General features: G+C 47.2%; 1 protein-coding gene and 6 non-coding genes across 10 annotated transcripts in view; 6 read left to right on the top strand and 1 right to left on the bottom strand.

Annotated features, from left to right (window-relative positions):
- Positions 1 to 25,756, bottom strand: part of LOC120798827 (ATP-dependent 6-phosphofructokinase, platelet type-like) — a 31,738-nt gene that overhangs the window by 4,420 nt on the left and 1,562 nt on the right. Inside the window, exons 2-17 of one of the 4 annotated variants that reach the window (XM_040143516.1) lie at positions 21,778 to 21,851; positions 19,777 to 19,854; positions 19,082 to 19,271; positions 18,826 to 18,991; positions 18,374 to 18,418; positions 17,859 to 17,967; positions 13,614 to 13,709; positions 12,806 to 12,898; positions 12,426 to 12,551; positions 11,355 to 11,419; positions 10,980 to 11,049; positions 8,363 to 8,509; positions 6,246 to 6,316; positions 5,643 to 5,730; positions 1,537 to 1,689; positions 235 to 399 (exon numbers count right to left, since the gene is read on the bottom strand). In XM_040143516.1, coding sequence (XP_039999450.1) covers positions 235 to 399; positions 1,537 to 1,689; positions 5,643 to 5,730; positions 6,246 to 6,316; positions 8,363 to 8,509; positions 10,980 to 11,049; positions 11,355 to 11,419; positions 12,426 to 12,551; positions 12,806 to 12,898; positions 13,614 to 13,709; positions 17,859 to 17,967; positions 18,374 to 18,418; positions 18,826 to 18,991; positions 19,082 to 19,271; positions 19,777 to 19,854; positions 21,778 to 21,851 — 1,736 coding nt within the window. Of the gene's footprint in view, positions 1 to 234; positions 400 to 1,536; positions 1,690 to 3,939; positions 4,093 to 5,642; positions 5,731 to 6,245; positions 6,317 to 8,362; positions 8,510 to 10,979; positions 11,050 to 11,354; positions 11,420 to 12,425; positions 12,552 to 12,805; positions 12,899 to 13,613; positions 13,710 to 14,778; positions 14,875 to 17,858; positions 17,968 to 18,373; positions 18,419 to 18,825; positions 18,992 to 19,081; positions 19,272 to 19,776; positions 19,855 to 21,777; positions 21,852 to 25,756 lie in introns of all 4 variants that reach the window. The other 3 variants (XM_040143517.1, XM_040143515.1, XM_040143514.1) reach the window with 3 other exon arrangements.
- On the top strand, positions 15,578 to 15,669 carry trnar-ucu. The gene is given in 2 exon segments: positions 15,578 to 15,614; positions 15,634 to 15,669. It is a non-coding gene; the product is annotated as a tRNA-Arg (tRNA).
- Positions 16,141 to 16,232, top strand: trnar-ucu. The gene is given in 2 exon segments: positions 16,141 to 16,177; positions 16,197 to 16,232. It is a non-coding gene; the product is annotated as a tRNA-Arg (tRNA).
- On the top strand, positions 16,334 to 16,425 carry trnar-ucu. Its single transcript is given in 2 exon segments — positions 16,334 to 16,370; positions 16,390 to 16,425. It is a non-coding gene; the product is annotated as a tRNA-Arg (tRNA).
- Positions 16,727 to 16,818, top strand: trnar-ucu. Its single transcript is given in 2 exon segments — positions 16,727 to 16,763; positions 16,783 to 16,818. It is a non-coding gene; the product is annotated as a tRNA-Arg (tRNA).
- trnar-ucu lies at positions 17,121 to 17,212 on the top strand. Its single transcript is given in 2 exon segments — positions 17,121 to 17,157; positions 17,177 to 17,212. It is a non-coding gene; the product is annotated as a tRNA-Arg (tRNA).
- On the top strand, positions 17,337 to 17,428 carry trnar-ucu. The gene is given in 2 exon segments: positions 17,337 to 17,373; positions 17,393 to 17,428. It is a non-coding gene; the product is annotated as a tRNA-Arg (tRNA).

The following is a 25,756-nucleotide window of genomic DNA, read 5'->3' on the forward strand; positions in this document are numbered from 1 at the left end:
CAGGAAGAACGATCTGATCTGTGCTGCCTCGTTAGAGCCGAGGGGACAGTGTTTACTGTCTTTAAAATACAGTTGAGAGACATAAATAAAAAGGAAGGAATATACAATGAAGGGATTAGTCGACCAGGAAAAAAAAAAAAAACCCCAAATGGAGATTCAAAGGTTTGAGGCAAGTTGCTCAAATAAAAAGTTAGAAACAGGTATTTTTGCCGCAGGCGGACATTTCTCTCTGACCTGCAGGTCCCGGATGTCAAACGGCTCCTCGTAGATGTAGACGGTGTCCGCGCCGGCGGCCAGACCGCCCACAGTGGCCAGGTAGCCACAGTAGCCCCCCATGGTCTCGATGATGAAAACCCGCCGCTTGGTGCCGCTGGCCGACTGCTTGATGCGGTCACACGTCTGATTCACACAGGCACAGAGCAAACGGTTATTTCGGGAGCGACGACGGTGGATTTGTTCACCGCAGAAAGCAAAGTAGAGCTGAAACGATCGGTCCGTTCGTCAGTCAACAGAACACTGACGGCAGTTTGAATAATACAAGCCATAATACTGAACATTCGCTGGCTGGGGTTTTTCAAATCCAATTTTTTTTTTTTTTTTTTTTCTATTTAAAAATAATGTCTAATAATGATCCGCTGCAGCTCTGCTTTGGTAGATGAAGTAGATAAATCACTGAGTAAACATGCAGCCATAATTACCTGTTACCGTCCCTGTTACCAGAAGAGACACACTGCCAGGTCAGTGGCGGCATCACAGGGAAGTCAATTAAGTTTACTCTAATTTAAAATAACACAACAGGGTTTATGGCCTAATCCATACCGTGCTTGAACAGTCTATTGGTCCTTTATCATATTGTTTTGTTGGTTCTTATTATACCTAAGCTCAAATGTAAGAAACTGCCCTATTAACCTGCACTGTTGCTCATTTACTGGGAGGCTTCATATTATTCTGGACAAGAAAAAACAACAACTTTTGCATTATAATACATGCAATTTCAATATATTCAGGATTTTATTTAATGTTGGACTTTGTGTGTCTTGTCCATGGTCTATGAGACAATAAAAGGTTTAACCGAGTAACATCTGAGCGGCGCGTTTTTGTTGATGCAGGATACGAAAAACTGAAGGCAGCGTAATTAACACCTCCTTTGAAAAGTAACAAGCACGCGTTCGCAAGATCAACGGTAAGACGGGCATGTTATGGGCTGCGTAGGCCTAACGTTAAATATTCCCACAACAAAAGCCTTTTATTTCCGTACTCTGGTAGCTCACTGCCTTTGGAAAACGGTGGTTTTCTGCAGACGCAGAGTAGCCTTTCTCGCAGCAGGAAAAATGCGTACTCACAGGCTGTGGTTTTACTTTTGTTGGCTCGCTCGGCTTTATCCACAGACATTTCTGAGACGAGCCGGGATCATAACTCAACTCTCAGAAAAAAACAAAACGTGCAGGGCCGATTCTGTGTTATCAAGGTATCTGTACAGGTCATGAGTCATGGGTTACAAACTTCTGTAGGCTTGTCTGTTCCACTGGACCTTACCTCCACGATGGCGTTGAGGGACGTGTCAGCGCCGATACTGAGGTCGGTGCCGGGCACATTGTTACTAATGGTGGCAGGCAGCATGCACATCGGGATGCAAAACTCCTCGTAGTCGGCCCGGGCCTCGTACAGCTGCATCAGGGACTCAAAGGCCTGATGGTGGTGGCCGTGACATTGGGTTAGACCACCAGGGGGAAGACGACACGTCTGAGATCCTGTCAGTGTGTCCTTGTGTAGGAAACTACAGTGTTTTTACAGGCCGTCGTGGTGCGTAGTGGCTCCACTGGCTGGGATCCGTGGTTGCCTTTGCAACTAACGTGTTTAATAAAAATTGAAATTCCCCATGTAACGCTACATATAAACTGTTTACAGTTTGTACTATGCACCATGTTTTTGCAGTTAGTGAGCCTGAAATCAATGCACTGTTTTAAACTAACAAGGTGATGTGCGGCAGCCTGGCAGCAACAGATTTAAATGAATCTTACAACCGTCAACTGAGCTCTGAGGAGAAGGCAAAATGCTAGGATGCAAGAAAAGTATGTGCTTTGGAAATTCATCATCGTTGGGTGAATGAAGCTGAATTCTGTTGCTGCTTTAAGAGTTAACAGCAAAGAAGAGAGGATACAAGAGAAGGGGGGTCGTTTGATTTAGCCGGAGACCACGGAGAAGTGGCTCTGTAACGTGTGTGTGTGTACGCCCTGCAGTGTGTGTGCTGCCGGCTGGCTCTCTCTAGGTGGCGGGGGCTCTGGCTTCCCATTGGCTGAGAGGAGATGGGACGGGGGAAGCGGAGGGTTCACCCTGGCTGACGTGTGACGGTGTTGGCGCAACGAGATAAAGGCCGGGGGTGGGACTGCTGGTGCTCTGAGCAATGTTTCCTTTTATGTCCAAGAAATGACGGGCTCTTTTTAACAGGAATTGTCTTTTTTTAATCAGGCGTGCAGACACGTCGAGGCCAGACAGAAGGCCTGCTCTGGTTCAAAACAGTAAAAACACTCTAATGTGGACCGCATCCAGTGACGTCGGACTCGTGCGTGCCTACAGAGCACGCAGGCGCGCTCTCCAAACGCACCGGCACCGTGCCATTTGGAGCAGGAAGGAGCAAACAGAGCGTCCCCGCTGCGTCCAACCGAACTGCTGTCCGGTCATCTGCCGTTGACCAAACAAACACAGACAGGGCCACACCAACACGCCAGGGCCGGGCACCAAAAAAACATGCCACAACACGTCACTGCATGCCCCAACACTTACCTGGGACCTCCGCTGACCGGCTCGCCTCCAACAACAACCAGCAACACGGGTTTTGTTTTTCCCACTTTGTGTGTCCTGATGTCCTGTGTGCGTGGACATTAGCCAGATCCTGATTATTAAGATCTGCCGTAATGGTGACCTGTGAGTTTCTGCTGTGTTGGATTCTGCAGAAAGCTTTTACTGTTGGATAGAACCCGTGGCTGCGACATCTAGATCAGGAAACTTAGCAACTAAAAGGCTGTTTCTGTAGCGTTTCTGGCCGAGGATGCTTTGCCTGTCTGCTTTCTTACTTTTAATGTGTGCTCTACCACTATCATTTACCACCCTTACGATATGGATTTCTTTACGTGAAAGCAGAAGCGCTGCACAGTCTATTTAGGTCTGTGGAAATCCTACCCCCAGGTTGGGTTGTTGTGTGTTAGGCTGCCTGTGTTTACACAGAAAACATCACAGCCCACTGACGGTTCTCAACCTTTCGCTGCTGTGCTCTGCCGTTTGGAAGTTAAAACAAAAAACTGAAACTAAAAACAACCCAATTACATTTTTGAAAACCACAACGAGAAAAGCTGACTGGAGCACTCAAGCAAAGTTCCACATGAACCGAGCTGAGCCGCTTCTCACGAGTTACTGTCGCGCAATTGAAAACCTGAAATTGGGCTCAGAAGCCCTTTAGACATCCATTTGCTGTCTGGATAAATCTCGCTGACCTGGATCCGGATAGCGTTCATCTAACTGAAGCCCCAACCAACACTTTCCCTTCCTGCTCGTGCCCCCGGACATGGGCCCACCCAGCAGTTTGAGAAACCACTCCTACTACTCGTCCTACATGAGGGCTTTATATTTGTTTATTTATATAGAAACTTCTAATATAATTTACTTTCAGTTTCCATTTTGTTTAAAAGTCTAAAGCATGGCATTCTCAGAAAAATAACTAAAGTTGTTATCCATATATAGACTGTGTTGCATGTCACAACCGCAATTATTCGGTCCGATGTATCACAAAATCATTTTCGCCATTATCAGTTTCCTGAACGGCCTTAACCTGTCAGATAAGGTCCACCGTCTGATGGTTGGAGTGTGGATGCGAGCTGCGAGTCAGCGAAGCCCCGAAACCTGCCAGGCGGGGTGGTGTGACTGTGACGCAGCCGCACTTACGTCAGTAATGGCGTTCAGAGCGGTGTCTGAGCCAATGCTGAGGTCTGAACCAGGAATATTGTTGGAGACGGTGGCGGGGACCATAACCATGGGCACGCAGAACTCGTTATATTTGTCCCGCGCAGAGGAAAGTTCCAGTAATCCCACGTAGGCCTGCAGCAGTGAGAGCCAGCGTCTTTCTGGTTATTATCGAGGGTGTAGAGACAAATGGCGATGAGGTGGACGGGAGGCGTGTAGGCAAGGTTGTGGGGAAAACGGGGTGGGAGCGGCTGAAGCGGAGGGGGGGCAGAACAGAACTTGGTCCCAAGACCATTAAAAAAACGGCGTAGCTGTGTCCAAATTCCATGCTGCATTTTAATAGTGTAAGGCTTGTGCTATATTCATTTTTAATATTTCAGAGCTCTTGAAGTAAGTGTGCAAGACATTTTCACAATACCTGCAGTAATAGGAGCTGTTATTAGTATTGGCAATATCCACTGTAAGCAGACGGTCACATACTGCTGCTTCAGAAAGCCACTGCCAAACTTAAAGTGAAAGTAAGAGCTTTTTCCTACAGATTCAACTCCCCGGAGTTGTCCGTCACGTCCTCCAACAGTGAGTAACTCCTCCTTTTCCTTCCTGCATCACGTTAGGAGACAACGCTGTCCATCAGCTGCTCACTGTTTAGTTCATGTCGTTTGGATATTGAGTCGCTTCTATCGGTGTGAACACCCTTCCGTACGTAGCATGGAAATGGGACACAGCTGTGCTGCGGGACGAGGCTATGAACTGGCTGAGGGGGGGACTTACAGTGAAATGGGGGGGGGGCTGGACGTGTAAGTGACGCGGTAGATAAAACAGACACGGGGATGGCGAGTGGGACAAAGAAAGGTCTGGGAGGAGTTTGCTGGTGGGAGAAGCCACGGGGGAGAGAGCCAGGCCAATCACGGTGGACAGTGAGACGCACAGAGGAAATAGAGTCCGCACACAAAGAAAGACAAGGATGAAGACAGACTTTATAATCAGGCCAAGCTGCCAAAGTCAAAAAACTGTGCGTTTGTGAAAATTGACACTTTTTTTTAAACGAAATTTGGTTTGATTCATTATTTACCTGCTTTATCTTTTGTCAGATGTAGAATTTTACATCTGTTTCCGCTGAATGAGCGGAGTTGAGTTAGTTCCCCCCGCCCACTGAACAATCAACCCGTCTCTGGGTTAAGGTCATTTTCATGATTCCAAATCAAGTTTTGACGCACAAACCGCCACAAGCTTCGTCTCTGCTGCTTGGCCTCGAAGTAGACACATACATGGACGGACAAGGGGGGGGCCTCTAACATTCAAATGTGTCTTCAATGTGGCGTTAAAAAATATAGTTAAACAAGTGCATGTTTTTCAAGTTGAAATCTCAAATGGGGCAAATCAGTGAAAATGAAATCGACTCAGTGTTAAACAATAAATAATAAGTGTGAAATACTAGAAAGACACGGTGCTTGATAAAGCTGTTTAACAGGTACAGAAAGGCTCAGATTACTCAAGAATTCGGCTTTTATACAAATATCAGTAGGTTTTTGGAATGAAACAGTATTCAGAATAAAGTATTTCAAAATGATGACAAATACTAAGAAAGTCAGACTGAGGCTGAGCAGGTTTAAGGCTTTTCATTGGATGTTGTTGAGTGAAAAAACGTGTTCAGAAGATTCAACTTTGCCACTATGTTTACGTACCTCGAACCCTCCGATGACAAGCAGGGCATTGATGTTATGCATCCTCATCTGCTCAGCGATTTTATCCAGATGTTTGCCTGGAAGAGTTCTAGCAAACAGAAAGGTAACAACTCGGTAACTGGAAGAAGGTTCCGCTTTACTCCACTTGAACGCGTTGGTTTTATTTAGCGTTAATATGAGAAACTGTGGAAAATGTAAATCCACGTTAAGCAGTTCCGGCGCAGTCACTCTGACGATGTATGAAATTCATGATCATGCAAGGAAAAAACAACAGTTATCTGTTTCAGTTGATGTCCAGTAAACTGGCAGAAAGATGGACTGAGACTCAGGAGGAATTGGGCCCCGTTCAGACAGGATTCATACTCCTGGAGGATAATGTCTGCCTCGCTCCTTTGGCAACTAAACTCATGGTTCAAGGTCAAGTTTTTGTAATTCCAATCAGGATTTTCATTTCTGAAGACAGAAATGATCCTTTTAAAGCATAAAAGGGGGACAATTCGCGCCCAACACAAAAAGATTTATACAGGATTTAAGTCACTAAAATATCTCCAGTACAATCACTGCAGATTACACATCTACACTTTTGCGACTGCAGCGACTTACCTTTTTGTCCCCAGCAGCGACCCTCCCTGGCCGGTCCAACCACCTACATCTCCCCATTTGATCTCCTTGATCTGACACAGAGAGATGTCGGGGTTATTCTGATTCGCTTTTATTATTATTTTATATCTTTAAATAAAAGAAACACGGGTAAATAAAATATCTCCTTTTGGTCCACGACAATACGTAGATACATAATCCCGTCACTTGTGCATCCTCCCCACAGCGTGTACAGTAGAGAACCGAGGACGCAGATGAATACTTGCAGACACGTGACACGGAAACGGCGCGTGCCGACCGCACTGATGAAAACACGAGTCAATACAAAGTGAAAAAAATCAAAGTACAAAAAGGAAAAAAAAAATGTATTTTTGGGGCGAAAGAAAACAGATATTCAGCAAAACTCGTACTTCCTGTTGACCCAGACCCAGACACTTTCGGGACAGATACGGTTCTAAACTTTCTTACTTTGCAAGTACTTGGAGGTTATGGATAATTCTTCCGTGTCACAACAACACGAGCTGAAAAGCGGAAGAAAGGGAGACTGGCAGATCCACGGACCTCCCCTGCGATTCGTTTTCGCCGGACCTACCCTCTTTGGAATAAACAGTCCCTCCGAAAAAACTGCTGAGAGCGTGTTCAGGGGATTACGGGGGCTACAAAGGGAGTTCCACTCATCTGTATCACGTCAGGGTGGAGGCAGGAATCTTGCAGGGCCGTATCTCAAAACGACGGCAGCTGCACGGTTAGAGAGCTCTGACTGGGAGCAGGTGAGAAAACGAGGCTCGTAGCTTCAAGTGAACTGACCATTTAAAAAGACCTGAAAACGCACGGTATGTATTTTAAAGCGTGTTTATTCAAGGAGAGCGGCCTACCAGTGCCCTGTCCTCTTTTACATTCTCTAGTGTCCGCTCTTGTCAGTGTGCGAACGCAGCCACATTTAACCAGCAGCTCTCCATTATAATCGCTGTCCTACTTAGTTGGGGTTTTAACCGCCGACCACGGCTTCACTTCTCAATCACGTCTAATCCATCTACATAACAACTCGCCTCTGGGCCCCATCGCTTTCAACAGGTCACAGCTTATCTCTGCACAGCTGAGGAAGTGTGTGTGTGTGTGTGTGTGTGGAAAGCATGCGCACAATCAGTACAGAATGGCCAAGCCAAAGAGTCTGCATGTGTGTGCTCGGTATAGCTGCTGTGGGAGTGGAGTAATTGGCTTGCCGTAAGCAGCACTGTTTATTTGCACACACTTAAGTCTTATCGCCGCAGCCGGTGGAGCGGAGAGGGAGGAGCGGGACTGCGCCGCTGCCTCCCGCTTCCCCGCCACCGGTCGGTCAGGCCGCTGTGACCTCCGACCGGCCTGCCCGCATGTTTGCTCTTAACAGGTGCTCGTGGTCTTTCGGTAAGTTCACGGTCACATTGGCGGGCCGACGGGTAGATTTTGCTCCTGGGATGGAGGCAGGGCGTCCGAGTCGACAGAGAGGTCACGGACCCCGGAATTTTCCTCAAGCGCCGCCCGGAAAGTCGCAGAGCGAAGGAGACCACGGTCGGGGAGTGGCCTGACCAATCGGGTTTTAAAATCTTAACCTGTCAATACCAGGTGATGTTGGTCCCCGGTTACAGCCGCAGTGTGCTCAGCATGATTACGATGCTTATTTAGGTTGAAAAAATTGCTCTTGTGTTTGCACAATACTGCACTCGGTGCCAGTCTATTCAATCATTTTGAGAGTTTACCGCGGGAGTCAACGATACTTCCTGCTCTCCGGTTCTGATAAATTGGTGAATGGTGCGGGGCAGGAGAGGTCACCGGAATCAGGAATTTAAGCTGCGCGTGAGAGTAAGTGCTGAACAGATGTAGTGATTCAACGATTAGATGGTGGAGAAAATGAACGACGACTCCAATAATAAATGAGTCGTTGGGCACAAGAGCAGCTTTTTCTCCTGTCGCAGCCTTTAGAATGTTTGAGTTTTTAGACTGTTGGTCGGGCAAGACAAGTACATTTAACGGACTAAACGTCTAATCAATTAACTGAAACAAATAAGCAGGAGACTGCAGGACGCAGCCCTAGACGAACGTACGGTGAGCGAGCGCAACCCGCGGGTCTCGCTCGCGCTTACCTGTCCTTTGTAGAACCCCTCGAAGCCGTCGCTGACGGCAAACATCTTGTGGCCCTCAGTGATTCCCACTCTGACAGCAGAGCGCACGGCAGCGTTCATCCCGGCGGCCGGTGCGCCGACGTTCAACACCGCCACGTTGAAGGAGCTCTGCAGGTGACGGGGAGCGGCGGCACACGCACACGCACACGCAAACACACACACACACACACACACACACAATATACTCAGAAATACACAGAATGGAGAGGGCAAAATCTGGCATTTGTATTAATCGGGGTGGTATGTTTCAACACTGCCAAAGCTCTGCCACATTTTAAAACATCTTCACACATGAGGCCCGAATCTTACATCCTGTGCACAATCACAGGATGTACGATCCTTGGTGTGAAGAAGATGGTATTACAGCCACTTTTAGAGGCAATGAAGACGAACGGTTTTTCCTGCGGCATGACAAAGGCACAAAAACAAAAAAAGAAATCACTGCTGGTGACTCTCTGCCAATTCTTCCGTTTTAAATCACAGCAGTATTCTAACACAAATTAAAAGTAATTGCTTCATGCCCTGTCAGGACGGTCGAGCATCTCCACTGCCTCATAATACCATCCATGTCTCATTAACTGCCGAGGAGCCGGGCAGGACTTTGCCTCAGAGCAGAACAGCAGCAGGCAAAGGTCAACTCGCATGCAAGGAGCCGCATGCTGCTAAAAGACGCAGCGAGGCAGCCGCCGCCTTCTGGTGACCACCGCCGAAACCGTCGGCGCTCAAATTGCAAACTTCCACTGGCGCTCCGAACGTTTCTCGCCTTTCTCGACTTGAATACATCCAGAGGAGTGAGCCACTAGATGCTGGGAATGAAATCTTGTAGGACACAATCCAGAATCCAGTGCAGGCTGTCCGTATTTCAGCTGAAGCCCATGTACTTGGGTGTACGTGACCCACGTTTGAATGCAACGCCACACGCACTCAACCGCGAATGTCTCGTTGGCGTAAGAGTTGGGTCGGAGGTGCGCTGTGGGTTACCGGCGGATTGAGCCTTAGGGGTTGAGGACGTGGATCGGATTAAAGAAGGTAAAGAAGATGATGTGGAGGGGCTCAAACTGGACAGGTGTCGACCCCTTCGGCGGCCGATGAACGTCTCAATGGCTAAACTCAGAGCATTACATAGTTTATTGTTATTATTTGGGTCGCAGTGCCACGTCAGCGAGTGGAGTATTGAACACTGTCAAGTACCGAGAGCTGGCTTTGAAAGTTTGGTTCCTTCTTCTGGTCTCATTCACTCGTGTGTTGATCCCGATCAAGAAATGATGTGCATTGGCTCCGGGATCAGAATTTGAAATCAAACCCAGAATTATGAAAATGAACCACACTCTCAGTTTTACCACCGTTTTGTTTAACCTTCATCTAACGGCTTTTACGGGAAAGGGCTCACTGAATCAAATGTGATGAAACTTTCCCAAATCAGCCAGGAACCATGTAATTCTCTGACTCACATTAACGCACTGAAGTCACTGGGATGTGCCCCCCCACCCCCCACCCCCCACCCACGATGCCACCGTTAACGTCAGCTGCTCCTTCACAGAGGGTTTACGGCCAATATCCAGTGTGCCACTTGAATCGAGACGGTTTGACTCCCACGCCATAGCTGAAGCTCCCCGAACCTGCGCCGGGGCTTCGACCTCGGCAGCCACCGACCGTTTTTTTAATCCGGGAGGGGGCGGCGCATGTCCAGTTTGAGTGATGAATAAGCCAAAACAACCTTCAGCCTCTGTCTCCACAGACTCGACATTAAACTGCAAGGAGGCTGCTTCACACTCATTTGAAGCAGATCACAGGAGATGCTGTGATTGTCCTTGACAGCGGGGCTGGCGGCAGGCCCTCGCCGCGGCGTTAATGCACCTCTGTGCGCGCGCGTGTGTGTCTCTTCGCGTCTACTTCTAAGCAGAGCCATGAAGAAATAAGCAATGACGGACGGAACGACAGACAATGAGAGCTGGCGCTGTCATGTTGTGGCAACGAGTTGCAATATGCCCGGAGTTGTAAATGTTGTCTCTCATAGAATATTAGCCCCAGATCAATCATTAGACGACATAACTAGACAAACAACTAAAGTCCACTCGTAATTTTAGTTAAATTTTAAATCACGGCGTGGGGGACATCAGAAGCCAAAGTGAATGGGGAGGAGGACTGCCAATAAAAAGGTCTAAAGGTGACTACACTAGTTGGTGAAAAGCTCCTCTGCTCTCTGAGCTGCGCCGGCGGAAGCTTCGGACGCTGAACCAGAGCCCTGTTCAGCTGCAGCCTCGTTTACTCATCACATACATCGAACTGCTCTTCCTCCCCCGCCTCCTCCTCCCCCTCCGGACGGAGAAAGTCACGGGAAAAAAACAAACAAACAAACAAAACAAAAAAAAAAAAAAAAAACAGACTTGGTTAGTGTCACCAAAAAAAAAGACTACAGCACCCACAATGCACCTGGCCAGGAAGTACCTGATATGCTAACGTACAAATCTCAGAGCCGCTGGTGGAAAGACACATTAGAAGAATAAAAATGGTTATAATCTTATTGATTTGATATGAATCATGGTTTTTTCTATTATTTGATTGTCGGGGTTCTTACATTTGGAAGTTCAGAGTCGGCTTTCCGGTAGGAGAGGAGTCTGTAGGTGCTCAGGTTGTTTTCAAAGCTCCTGCAAATGACAGAGGATGAAAATAAATAAGTAAAATAAAACATTCAACACTGACTGCCTGCTCCGTCGTTGAACTGGGGCAAGAGAACCACTGCTAAAATCACGCGGGGCCTGCAGCTCTGAGGCAACAGGTGGACCAAGCGGACGAGTCAGTGTCGGCAGCTCTCGGTCACTGGTTCAGCTTCGGTGCGTTGCATCTACCTCTTAAGCTCGTTTGCAGACAATTGAATCTGGGTTTAATTACACATTTCAGAAATCTAACAGATATTTGATAATATCAGGGCAGTAGAATAAAAAAAAAGTACCTCCCACGCAGTCTGACTGCCTCTTCAAATTTCTTCTCATCCATGGCCTTCTGTACTTCTTGGGTCTGATGGCAAAACATGAAAGCAGACCTTCTTCACCATACATGTTAGAATCTTTTTTCCCGTTGTGACAGGCCTTTGTGCCCGTCTGAGTGTGTGTGTCTGCGGCCCGCTTGTTTCCCCGGATGCCTTGCGGGCAGGCGGGGTGGGTGTGGTTCCGCTGAACCGCGAGCACCCGGGCCCCGGTGACCACAAACGCTGCCGCTGTTTCCGTATCCTTTCGAGTCTCATCTCTGCCCTGGACCGTTTCACGTACCCGAACATAAAATAACAGGAGTTGAAACTGCACTCCCGATCCTTTGCCAGGGCCGGTGAGCCGGGCATGGCCCCGCGGCAGCTACACATTGATTCTCAGCAGGTCTTGAACACGTTGTGCATTCTCAATGGAAAAGTTCAGAAATTAAAGGCACTAAAAGATGTCACTGTGCACTCTAAAACAGTTATTGAATGTGCTGCGGATGTACACTACTGTCCCATAATGGGGGGGCTGAAAAAAATTTGGATTTCTTCACTTGCACATGAACACTGTTAAGGACTTTTTTTTAAATAAAGGTACTGTCATACAAAGAGGTGCTACGCGCATCTCGATGTCTTACTGAGTAGTTAAGTGTGTATGTAAAGTGAGATGTTAACAGCATGTGTGTATATATCTCCTCTGTATCTTGAACTGTAACTGACATCCTGTTCACGTAAATGTCTCTGCCTGGTCGGGCGTTTGATTCCCACTGTTGAAAAAAAAACAAAAGTATGCTCTGTGGCACCATGAGGTGCTCTGTGCAAGAAGAAGTGTTCTTTAAATGTCACGCTCAAAACTTTATTTATTTTCAAGGATTTAGCCGCCAGTCGTCATTTTGTACCTAAGGACGTCCACTACAGGAAAAGTTTAAGAGTAACCTGTAGTGCAGCGATCTAATTGTCACACTGAATGCAGAGCTCAACCCTCGGTCCCTGAAGGACCTCTGTCGCTCCCCACGTACCCACACACACACACACACACACACACACTCTTACCATCTGAACACACTCCATAAGTGGCAGTCGAACGGCCTGGTTGCCAACCAGAGACACGACGCAGGCCGGGGTGCTGGCAGACGCCTCCAACAGCGCCAGCACTGCCTCCACGCCCATACGACTGGCCTGCGGGGGGTCAAGGGTCACACTAAAAAGGTTAATGGTCGCACAGTAGAACCACAATAATAGTTACAGGTAAAGACTGAGGAGTGGAGAGGCTGAATGTCTGCGGTGTCAGTGAGCAGTCACGTTTTGATCATATTCTAGACTTGCAACACTGGACAGGGAGAATGAAATTTTGAATTCACCATCGCACACCTGGAAACAATTTCACGCCGCATTATTTCTGATCGGCGCCGTCAGTGATATTGTGACCTTACCAGGATCCTGTCAAAGGCGGAGGGGGTCCCACCTCTCTGCACGTGGCCCAAGATGGTAACCCTGGTGTCAAAACCCAGGCAGCGGACCACCAGCTGGGCATGGAAAGAGAACAGGGGATGATGGCGAGGAAAAAGCGCTCACTACGGGAAATGCGTACAATAATGGTCCTGTAAAATCTGCTGTTCTTTATTACAGGTAATCATATTTCACTACAATTAAACAATGGAGCCGTGAGATAAATTTAAAGGGTTTTGACTCCAAAATTCACAGATACACATGAAAACATTAGCGCACATTCTTAGCAAATAGTCGCACTTACGTAAAGTTAAAACACATAAAAAAACACAACTCAGCTGTCTGGCATAAAGTTAATATCATCTTCATTCTTTGTAAAGATCAAATGCATCTTGAAATGAAACAATCTTAAAAGAAAAAGGAGGAGAAATCATGCAAAACACTTCCTGTCATGTTTAGTGAGTGCCGAATAATGTGCAGGCAGAAGTGAACTTACAGATGTAAAAACTAATGGTGCAAAGGAAAGTGGGATGGGAATGGAATTTAAAAAAAAAAAAAAAATGTTTAGATGCCTGGAGGGTGTGTGGAAAGGAGGCGGGTGTTTTAGTAAAGAAAGATAAAAAAAAAATAACTTCCATGACACATGCAAAAAATGTGAAAAGTCAACAAAACGATGAAACATAGGCTGCACCCACACTGGAAGAAAAAATGAAGGGGAAAAAAGCCCATGCTTCTGAGGGAGAGTTTGTGGGTCCGTGACAAGACCGGACCAGGCGTCTCCACCGTACTTACATCCTTGATATAATCAGGAGTGATAGACTTGTTGTGGCAATCTATGGCACCCTCGGCTACAATAATAATGTTCAGCCTTTTCTTATCAGCGCGGTTCTGAGGGGATATAAAGAAGCAGAAAAGCATTTAAAAACATGACAGAAAACCTTTTGCATTCCCAGAAGCTGGATCCGGTAATGGAGGACAATCTCTGACCGCCTACCGATAAACCGGCTGGTGTTTCTAAGGAACACCCAGACGTTTCGACATCCAGCCGAGCGCCTCTCCACGGCAGGCACTTGCCACATTGCGGGAAAGAGTTTCACATTTGCGGCCAGCCAATGAGCCACGCTAGCAACGCGGAGAACCCAGAGGCCGGATGAGGAATCTACTTAGTGTGACGGCCGACAGCACAACCTCAAAAACAAACACCGGTGCCTGCTGCTTCTTCTGGCAGCACATCAGGCAGAAGGTTTAGGTTACAGGGACCCTGTGGGGCTTCATGTAGAACAAACCGGCGGAGCTGTGGGTAACCGAGGGGCATCGTAAGAACCTCCTCTTTGACGGACAGGGCAATGTTTGAGGTACAACAAAATACGAGGACCTGTTCGTCAAAACATGGCACCACGGCACCACTAGTGTTCAAAAACTCCACAGGGCACCTTTAAAGTAATCCTCACCGACACTCATACACTGTTTTGTTCGTACCCATTTTCTCTGAAACAGCCCCGGGTTTATTTAAACTTTATTCAGTGATTTCCGACATTTCCCAGACTACCTTCTGACATGTTGAAAATGGATGTAATTCACCATAAACAGCCCGAAAGTGTGATCGTTCGGTTGCGCGCGGTGCGTGCCAGGTACCTTCATACAAGCGCCCAAGTTTTGACGTGGCGGTTCATTGAGGGGGTCAAGATTGTGTCTCTCCTCTAAGGATTAATAAAAGATAAAGTTGCTGTTGCAACAAAATGAACTGAGAAATACGCTGAACGTAACGAACAGAATTCGTAACCATTTTTTGGAAGAATAATTCATTTAAAGAAACTCTCTTCCCAGAATGCGGCAGGTGTCCAGACAAGAAGCAAAAGCAAACTGACAAGCCTGTCGGTCAGACACACCGATATCCACCAGCCGGTCCAGCTTCTGGTTTCCCCTCTGCGTCAGTCCGAGACTGAGCTCTACTCACATCCTTCACAAAATCAGAGGTAATGGGTTGTCCTTGTCTGTCAATGGCTCCTTCGGCAACTATGATAATGTTCAACCTGGAACCCCGAATGCGACTCTGGATGATAACAAACACTGTTATCGACATCAAACCTGCATGAAGTTAATCGGTAAGTATCAGATTATGTAAAATGTGTATTGTTAACAGCTGATTTTGCTGGTATGTAGTGGCAGAGTAGAAGGTTTTTTTTTTTTACATAGTAAAAGCACTTTTTAAAATGCTGCTCTTCTTCAAATCCGCTGGTGATCTAACACTGGTGTCAGAGCCCTCGAGCAGCCAGCTCTGTGGTGTAATGGGCAGCGCATGCAACGTCCAGTCCCGCATCTGAGCTGTGACCCAGAGGTTGGGGGTTTGCCACCGCCAGACCTGGTGTTTCACGGGAACAGGCCTCAAGACACAAATCTGTGTATTCCTGTAAATCATTATAACAAGCTCCTTCAGCCGCTGGACTTGACATTTGACTGAACGGTGCCTTTAAAGGGGCTGTGTTTACATGTTTTTAAAAGGTTATAGTTGAAATGAGCAACCAACTAACGTGGTTGTCAGGACTGGGTAAGCGGATATTTCGAGAAAGAGGTAAGTCATCGTGTCGTCTTTATTTTTGTTGCGTTGTTAAGTCCGCCACGGAGGTTGACTTTTCAACCCGCGCCTGTTTGTTGGATTGTTTTTCAGCGGGATTAGGCAGAAAGCACTGAACCGATTTGCATCATAAACTCCTGACCCTCCTACAGATGAACCCACATGAGGGAAGTTGAAAGCAGGCTCTGTGGCGCAATGGATAGCGCATTGGACTTCTAGTCAACCGCTTGAGGTGTAATTCAAAGGTTGTGGGTTCGAGTCCCACCAGAGTCACAGTCCCCTTTACACGGGAAAACATGGTTACAAAGAGATCCTCATGAATCTTTATCATAAACTAGCTGCTACTGCACACTTCAACTTCTGCTTTGGAGTTGACAAAAGGCTCTGTCGCGCATTGGACTTCTAATCAAACGCTTGAGGTGTAATTCAAAGGTTGTGGGTCCGAGTCCCACCAGAGTCGCAGTCCCCCTTTACACGGGGAAAACATGGTTACAGAGAGATCCTCGTGACTCATGCTTTACATGAATCTTTAGCATAAACTAGCTGCTACTGCACACTTCAACTTCTGCTTAGAAATTGAAAGCAGGCTCTGTGGCGCAATGGATAGCGCATTGGACCAAAGGTTGTGGGTTCGAGTCACGGTCCCTAATACAGAGAGATCCTCATGACTCCTGCTTTACATTAATCTTTAGCATAAACTAGCTGCTACTGCACACTTCAACTTCTGCTTTGAAGTTGACAAAAGGCTCTGTGGCGCAATGGATAGCGCATTGGACTTCTAGTCAAACGCTTGAGGTGTAATTCAAAGGTTGTGGGTCCGAGTCCCACCAGAGTCGCAGTCCCCTTTACACGGGGAAAACATGGTTACAGAGAGATCCTCATGAATCTTTATCATAAGCTACTGCACACTTCAACTTTTGCTTTGGAGTTGACAAAAGGCTCTGTCGCGCAATGGATAGCGCATTGGACTTCTAGTCAAACGCTTGAGGTGTAATTCAAAGGTTGTGGGTCCGAGTCCCACCAGAGTCGCAGTCCCCCTTTACACGGGGAAAACATGGTTACAGAGAGATCCTCGTGACTCATGCTTTACATGAATCTTTAGCATAAACTAGCTGCTACTGCACACTTCAACTTCTGCTTAGAAATTGAAAGCAGGCTCTGTGGCGCAATGGATAGCGCATTGGACCAAAGGTTGTGGGTTCGAGTCACTCCCTAATACACCGGGAAAACATGGTTACAGAGAGATCGTCATGACTCCTGCTTTACATGAATCTTTATTATAAAATAGCTGCTACTGCACACTTCAACTTCTGCTTTGAAGTAGACAAAAGGCTCTGTGGCGCAATGGATAGCGCATTGGACTTCTAGTCAAACGCTTGAGGTGTAATTCAAAGGTTGTGGGTTCGAGTCCCACCAGAGTCACGGTCCCTTTTACACGGGGAAAACATGGTTACAGAGAGATCCTTATGACTCCCGCTTTACATGAATCTTTATTATAAACTACATGCTACTGCACACTTCAACTTCTGCTTTGAAGTAGACAAAAGGCTCTGTGGCGCAATGGATAGCGCATTGGACCAAAGGTTTTGGGTTCTAGTCACGGTCCCTAATACACGGGGAAAACATGGTTACAGAGAGATCCTCATGACTCCTGCTTTACATGAATCTTTATCATAAACTACCTGCCACTGCACACTTCAACTTCTGCTTAGAAATTGAAAGCAGGCTCTGTGGCGCAATGGATAGCGCATTGGACTTCTAGTCAAATGCTTGAGATGTAATTCAAAGGTTGTGGGTTCGAGTCCCACCAGAGTCGCAGTCACTTTTACACGGGGAATACATGGTTACAGAGAGATCCTCGTGACTCATGCTTTACATGAATCTTTATCATAAACTAGCTGCTACTGCACACTTCAACTTCTGCTTAGAAATTGACAGCAGGCTCTGTGGCGCAATGGATAGCGCATTGGACTTCTAGTCAAACGCTTGAGTTGTAATTCAAAGGTTGTGGGTCCGAGTCCCACCAGAGTCGCAGTGCTTTCTACAGAGTGGAAAACAGTTACAGACAGATCTTCATGACTACAGCTTTTTATGAATCATTATTATAAACTAGCTGCTACTGCACACTTCAACTTCTGCTTCGAAATTAGACTGTTTCCACTGGGGTCGTGTTCAAAAGAACAACCTACTGATGTGGTTTTTAGAATTTCTGCTGATTTTTTTTTTTTTTTGAAAAAGCCAAAGGAAACTGTTACTACACTGCGCTGAAATGCAGAAAACACAAACACTGTCTGCTGCTTTCTAAACAGAAAACAGCTCAAATGGCAGCTGTGGTAAATAATGCATTGCTACGGAGTACGCATGCTTTACATGTTAAGTATGTATTATACATAGAATATGTACCATTTTTAAAACATACCGCTTGTGTGTGTGTGTGTGTGTGTACGTGTGTGTTGTGTCACCTCAGACAGTTTCTGACACATGTTGTCCTCCCAGCCGTCTTCAGGTGGCATTTCAGGGATAAAAACCCAATCTGCGCCGCATGCCAGGGCACTGACCAGCGCCAGGTATCTGCACACACACACACACACACACACACACGTATTTTAGTCATTCTTTTGCCTCTTTTCTTGCCTGCACACAGATATTTGATATCTGTTGTGAAACAGTCCATCGACGCAGCCTGAATAGACTGTTGCCCCACACACAAACGAACGAGCCTTGCTTATCAGTATTATCAATATTTAAGCATCTTTATCGAGGCATGACTTATTCAAAGCAGCTTTGCAAAGGACTGTGAGGATTCAGTTGGGTCACATGTCGTCTGCATGCACTTTTGGTGTAGTTCATTTCGTTACTGAGACTTAAGCATAATTTAACTTAAAGACCACACACGTTTATCTACGTATATTTCCGCACGCGTGCGGTGTCTTTGTCTCGCTGTGACGCACCCTAACAAAAAAGAAAGAGTGCCTACCCGCAGTGTCTGCCCATGACCTCCAGAACAAATGTCCTCTGGTGGCTGGAAAAACAGAAAAAGAGAAGAGCACATATCAGTGAAACCCGGCGAACTGGTCCGGAGGGAGAGGTCAGCGCAGGACCGATGACTAACCCAGACTCGCTCGAACCTTCTCCCTAAACTTAACCATGTCTGAAGGGGAGATGTCTGTGGGGACGCTGACAGCTACAGATAGATGTACCTGTGAATGTCACCACTCACTAGCTAACCCACTGTCCTGTCCTGTCTCATTACATGTTGTCTTTTCTCTTGTCACATCTTGGTTTGTTTTTGCGTTATGCTACGTCGCCTTGTTTAACTTTTTTACGCCATGTCTATAATCTACTTCTTGTTGCGCCTCGTCAAGCTTTTCTTTTGTTACGTCTGGTCACGTCGCGACTCGTCCCTTCTCCACTCGGGATTCTTTTCACCTCTGAGCGGTGGTCATGATGGCGTCCACCACCTCAATGATCCGATGCAGGGCCGAGTCGGTGCCGATGGTCATGTCGGTGCCGCAGAAGTCGTTGTCGATGGAGCCGACCATGCCGACAATGTGGAGCTCCGAGTTACTGCGGGCTGCCTCCTCATCGATCAGACCTGAAAAACAAGAGAGGGCGCGGGGAGTGTGAAAGGCGGAGTAACGTGGTACGGAAAGCCACCTGAAAGTCCCGCAATGCGAGCAGTCACCTTGCTGGAGGAGCTCATCCAACAGGCCGCTCCACTCCTCCCTAAAGAGGTTGGCTCCGGTCAGGCTGCCGTCTCCACCGATCACGCACAGGTTGGTGATGCAGTGCTGCACCAGGTTGTGTGCGGCCTTCAAGCGGCCCTCGTGGGTTCGAAACTCTTTGCAGCGGGCGCTGCCGATGACCGTGCCACCCTGAGGAAAACGCAGATGATAATCTGGAATTGCTCGCTCTTCTGCTGGCTCTATTAGGCTGTTGTGAAAAACTAATTTCTCATTTTTCAAACCAATATCATTCACATTATACGGAGCCTTTTTTATGGCCCCTTATCCCGCCGGCTGTTTAATAATATTGTGTACAAGATAAAACCTCTGAATGTAATCCCCCTTCGACACTGAATGACTAATTATGACAAACAGTGAAAAGGTCTAATTCAGTCACAGACACACTTGGCTCAAAGAGAAAAGCTTTGTCGCTGAGTCACTTTCAGTGATCACAGATCTCCACCAACGCAGCAGATATTCCACTGAGCTGGCACGAGCGCCGACACCGCTGGGATCCAATCTTTTAACGCCGGCTGAATTCAAGAGTTTTCACTGTTTGCAGAGGGGAGGAGGAAACGTGGACAGTTTTATTTCAACCCGGTGCCGCTATATCCAGGGTGTGCGGCCGGAAACGGCAGCAGAAAGCCCTGCTCACCACTTGCAGCATGCTGGAGACGCTTTCCCACGTCGCCTCCTTGATGTTGTCTCCGCCGTCCACCATCCCCTGGTAGCCCTGAGAGGAGTGACAGACACGACAGATATTCACCACGTCATTGGCAGATATCAGAGAAAAAGGACCGAATACTCGCATCCGAGAAGACGGAACCGGAACGCGTTGGGCATTTTTCGCTTGAAAACGACTTTCATGATTAGTCGATTATCAAAATTGCTGCAGGTTAATTGTCCGTCGATCAACTAATCGACAAAAGGTTCCAGCGATAAATACGTTTGAAAAATACATATAATCGAAATTGATATAAGAACTTAAATGCAATCTTTTAGCGCTGGTAGTTGCAGGTCTTGCCCTGGTAGTCCAGTTACATCCACACTGAAACCAGACCATCTCTACCCCCCCGCGTCACTGCCATCAGCGGCATCATGCCCGTCCAAACTGCACACACATCCCCAGACATTCAGTATCCAAGAAGTCTCAGATATCTAGCTGACAGGGATTTATCGTCGCTTTTCTTTTCTGCTATAGTTCTGTAGCAGATTATCCTCAAGCACTTCACCTGCAACGTATTTTTTTTAATTTCGTATTAATATTAGTTTAATTTCAACTGCTTGAGCATGCGTGACTCCAATGGGAAGCAAAACCCTCATCCTGACAGTATTACAACAGTTATATTTAAGATTACGCTTAAAATGCAGCACAAACAGTGACTTTTTTTTTTTTTTCGCAAATGAGTACAACCGTCTCCGCACAAGAGCCATTAATGCAACAACTTCTCGGCCAAGCTCTTCTAGTTATGAAGTTGCCGAAGGAAATGAGGATCATTAAAATGCAATTAAGAATTTGCAAAGTATGTGAATACACTCTGTGAGTATATTGATTTAGTAGCTAAATGATTTTTTTTTTTTAATGAATTTAGCTAAAACAAAGTGGTGTAAAGCAAGACGGTCGTGCATGGTCAACTACAGTGTATACTGATCGACAAACTGAACTAAAATATATGCATTTAAAAATTCAGCTATTCAGGTTGACCAAGCGTGTGTTTCCCATCACAGGATCTGTGTCTTATCTGCGTACATACAGACTCCGCACGAAGGCAAATATTTGCCTCGCTACCGGCAGGTTATAAATATAGACAGACCCTATAGGGAGGTTAAACAGTCCCAGCAATGAGCAGGAAGTGCCGAATCCCTCTGGGGAAAAAACGGAAAAACCAGATGTCACTGATGTGTCGCCAGCAGAAAACACGACATGGAGACAGGGCGAGACTTAAAAATGGACATTTTCACAAGGGGAGATCAAATAAAGACATCATAAAGGTATTGCCCTGATTGCAAAGGATAGTCTGGACCTCAGTTTCCAACTGACAAAATACTCTGGCATGAATCCCTATTATATATATATTTACTGAAAAAAGCCCACATGATGATATACGATATGGAAGTTTTTTGATGTGTATAGTAAAATAGAAAGCGTTGGAGGACCGAAGCTTTTCGGATTCACCTAATAATCCAGAAACCCAACTTCCAACTGGCCCACTGCAAATCTTCACGTATGAATTTAAATGTGAAGGATAAGTTATGTTGGAAGAAACACTGTAGCTAAGCATGTCGAACGGCATTAATACATTTAAGAACCAATAACTTCTCATCTATTTTCAATGAAACATTAACTATTAATAATATTATTAACCTCATGTAACCTTTTAAATCTAATTCTGAGAGCAGTTTAAACACAGGTGTTCAGATTTCAAATGCCTTTCGTCTGGATGATTTTCCCAGACTTTCCGTGGCTCTGAAAGGATCCACGAGCCTGTAGCCAGACGTGGTCTTGTATTCGATCCTTCAATCCTGCTGGCGCTCCCTCAAAGACAATCCCAGACTCATCAGTACTAATTCAGCTCCTCGTCAATAAGGACAAAAAAAAAAAACCCAGACTCCCCGGAGGCCACGTCGGGAGCCCGAGTCACGAGTCACGTCTCACCTCGTGGATGAAGTAGACCTTCGCCCCCACGTAGATGCCCATTCGGACGGCCGCCCTGACGGCGGCGTTCATGCCTGGAGAAGGACAGAGAAGAGTTAGTGGTTGTCACGGAAACAAACAGTCTTGTGCCCACCATTTCTGGGGGCTGTGGTGGACAGATATTGTACGTCCGCGGCCACACTGCCGTGACACAGGCTCAGTTCACCGTTTTTCTCTCGTACATTTCCATCTCTAATTTGTCAATGAACTTGTCCTCGAAAACAAAACTGTCGCCTAATGAAACCATTAAACCATTTTTTCAATATCAGGGAAACGTTAGCCATTCCTGCTTCCAGTCAGTCTTGGATACACCACCGTTTAATATAGACAAAGGTAAAAAAAAAAAAACAGACAGAGAGAGAAAGAGAGAAAAATCAGGGCACAGAAGAGCATGAACGGGGATGGGCAGAGGGCCAGACGGATCAGCAGACGACGGGAGAGGTAAAGACGTCAAAGGAGAGAGAGGCGGAGAGAGGAGACAGAGCAAGAGTGCCCCTGAGGACCTCGAGCCAAGACACAGAAGCGTCTGTCGGAGCTCTTAGTGAAATTGGAAACGGGAACAACGGTAAATCTCAGGCCTGTGATCAGTGCCGGGGTTGCACAGTCAGGCCGAGACGGACACCATCAGTGCGACGGGGATAAATACTGGGCGTCCGGCCGGCAGGGTGACGGGCATACCTAACACTTCGCTTCAGCGCTGCAACCCGAAGCTACGATTAAACTGTAACGATGCTAATGGAGATACTGGGCGTGGAAGCCAATAATACACGATCACTGCAAAAAAAAAAAAAAGACCGCAAATGAAATTTATACTGCAGCTGCGACTAATGATCACTTTCATAATCACTTCGTATATGAGTTATGTCTTCAATGATTGACTGATTGTTAAGCGTATAAAAAAAAGGCCCATCATTGGTTCCCAGAGCCCAAGGTGACGTTACCCATATACAGCAGTCGATGGGTAGAGAGAAAAAGCAAATCCTCACACTCGAGAAGATGACACCAGCTGATATTTGATGATTATGATTAATCAAACGTCAGGACTGGCGTTGACAAAATTCCCTCGACCGTCTCGTCATCCATCCTGAAGGGTCCCAAGACCATCGCGCTGGGAGTCACGACACTTATTACCAAAGGCTTTTATTGTATGATGCACACCGATGTGAAAATGATGACTTGCATTGGGCGGCAGGCCCGTTGGATCTCCACGAGCCCGTTCTCTGCAAGCTGCCCCCCCGCGGCCATCGCGACTCTGTCCCGCGCCACGTGCCGTAGTCCCACCCCCGTCCCACTCACGGGCCCCTGTGTGCAGAGCGTGTCTGGGATGCGACTACTCCTCGGACGACAATGTCGTTCAGACAACAGCACCGTGTAGAAAAAAAACAAAACAAAACAAAACAAAACGCAGCCCCACCTCATTTCACTGAGGTCGGCACAGCGGAGGGGGCCACGGCAGAGGACCGCAGCAAAAAAAACAAAACAAAAACAACAAAAAAACCCCAAAACACAGGGTGGAACGACAAAAGAGTAAACTGTGGCTCGATTCTTACCACAATGCAAAGCGACGCTCTCCGGCAAAGAGCTGCGATATCCAGTCGTATTCATGCAACCACACACATTCCTTGTGGAATACTTTGCACCGTGAGCCACGTATTTCTACTACGACAAAAGGACTAAATAGTTGTTTACCAGACGGCAGACACTAAGGTGGGCGGTCGGCGATGTTTCTGGACGCTGTCACATTCAACAGACTCTAGACACTGATCACGTGTAAAAAAAAAGCTGTAATCTCAAAAAACTCCATTTGCAGGAACTCAGACGAGCGGCGCCGGTTTTTGAGGGTTTTGCACGGGTTTCACAAGACCCGGGATCGCAAAAGTGAACGTTTGGGCTCAGTGCGGACTCAGCTGATTCATAAATCTGCGGGTGTTGGGGGAGTTGCAAACACAACAGACTAAAGTAAAGTAAAATAAAGTCAACTCGGGCTGCAACTAAACAGTTGTTTTCATCACTGGCTGATCTGACGATCGTTTTATCATTTTCTTGATTAATTGTTTTAAAATGAAATTGTTTTAAATAAAACCAGAATATAAAAAAAGGGATTTTCACTGTCAACGGTCGACGGAGTGAAACCTCTTTACGATAATAAATGATAAATCTCATTTTAATCTCTGTTTCTGTCTTTTGTTTTTATGTAGCTTTTCCCTGTTGCCTGAAATAACACAGTGAATAGTACATTTCTGTGACTGGTGCTGCTCTCAAGCCAGAAGTCCTGACATTATAATGCAGGTTAGATGCCCGGGGCGGGGGTTAGTGCGCTTGACAGAGGAAACAGAGCGCGCGAGCCTGGAAGTGGTTTCAGGCTGTGTCGCACACTAACGAGGGCTGATGGGATGAGCTGGTGTTGCTAAGAGACCACGGACAGCGCTGATTGGCTGAGGAAGGATCTGAGGAAAGACGGTGAGAGGAGTTCTAATTGGACGGTGGGTTTGGCGGGGGTTTCAAAAACGGTCGGTGATGGGTTGAGGCCACGGGGTGACAGATGCTGGAAAAGAACTACACATTAGTAATCTCACCGTGTGTGTGTGTGTGTGTGTGTGTGTGTCCTGTTCCAGCTGGAATAACTTCCCTTGGAATAACTCGCACTCACCACATCTCATGAGATGCTTTGCGTATTTCCCTCCAGCCTGCTGCACTGACTAAACATCTCCGGTGTGTGTGTGTGTGTGTGTGTGTGTGTGTGTGTGTGCGGTAGGAAAATTTGCAACGTTAGGGCTGGTGCTTCTACGGGCACAGAAAGTCCGCGGGGGTCTGCCGCGATTCAACTTTTCTTGACTTCCCAGGATGCTTTTAGCAGGACGTGGCAGATTGGGCTCGAGGCAAAGACGGACTCTGACCTCTGACCCCTCTGAGAGCGAGGCCCGTCTCTCTGTCACATACGGGCAACGACTATGCACTAACAGGACGTTACTGGTCAAGGATAGTGAATGAAACCAGGGACTGCTCCTTGTCTTCAAGCCCTCATTAGTTCATATTAACGATCCTTCCAGACACAGCGTGTTGGTTCAAAAGTAAGGAAATGAGAACCAATGAAAACTCTGAATTGCTGTAACCTGCAGTTTGTCCCCTCTGTTATTAAAGCTTTTCCTACTTGATTTAATTAAATGAACTTTATGTTTGTAAATACAAATTGGGAATTAAATTCTAATATATTCAAAGACCAGTGATTGTTCTTGATCGGATTCATGGAAGCGCGGAATAGGTCGAGACCCCGATATGAATGCTGAGGGCCAAGGTCAAGGTCACCGGTGGTGAGGCACGAGAGAAACGCCACGCATTCTCACCGGGGCTGTGGCTCCGCTCCAGTCTCGGCTGCTCCCGGCGGAGGGAACGTACGCCGTTGCCGCAGAGGCTGCGCCGGCCGACGCGCCGTGGCGCGGGGCTGACGGAGACCGCGCATCGCCGCACTCCACCGACGCGTGGCGTGCGGTCGACCCGCCGCCCTGTAGGTCTGGCTGGCAGAGCGCAACCCCCCCCCGCGATCCGCAGAGGGACGACACGGAGTGGACTATACTGTAACGTGTCACAATAAAAACACACGTCCTGATGATGCTTCATCAATATTACACGATAAACCACTGGGACGCTTCACTAACTCCACGGTGTGTGACAATAATCGGTACCGGGGACCGGCGGCACTCCAAGAATATGGGCTAGGAATGATTAATGTCGTGTGATAGTGCGTCACCTCACGCTAAGAGTTTCGTTTATCTGCGTTTAGTTCCGTCACCGCCACATCGCTGCGTACTCGCTGCTCGTCACGTAGGCGGCACGAAGCCCTCCCGGACGGGAAGAATCAAGCGGCCCGCAGCGACACGGGAAGCCGGGCGCAGTCCGCCCGCGCAACGGAGGCGAGGCCGCGGCCACGCCGTGGGCCACT

This window comes from Xiphias gladius, chromosome 14 (genome assembly GCF_016859285.1).
Source record: "Xiphias gladius isolate SHS-SW01 ecotype Sanya breed wild chromosome 14, ASM1685928v1, whole genome shotgun sequence".
In the NCBI taxonomy this organism is placed as follows: domain Eukaryota; kingdom Metazoa; phylum Chordata; class Actinopteri; order Istiophoriformes; family Xiphiidae; genus Xiphias; species Xiphias gladius.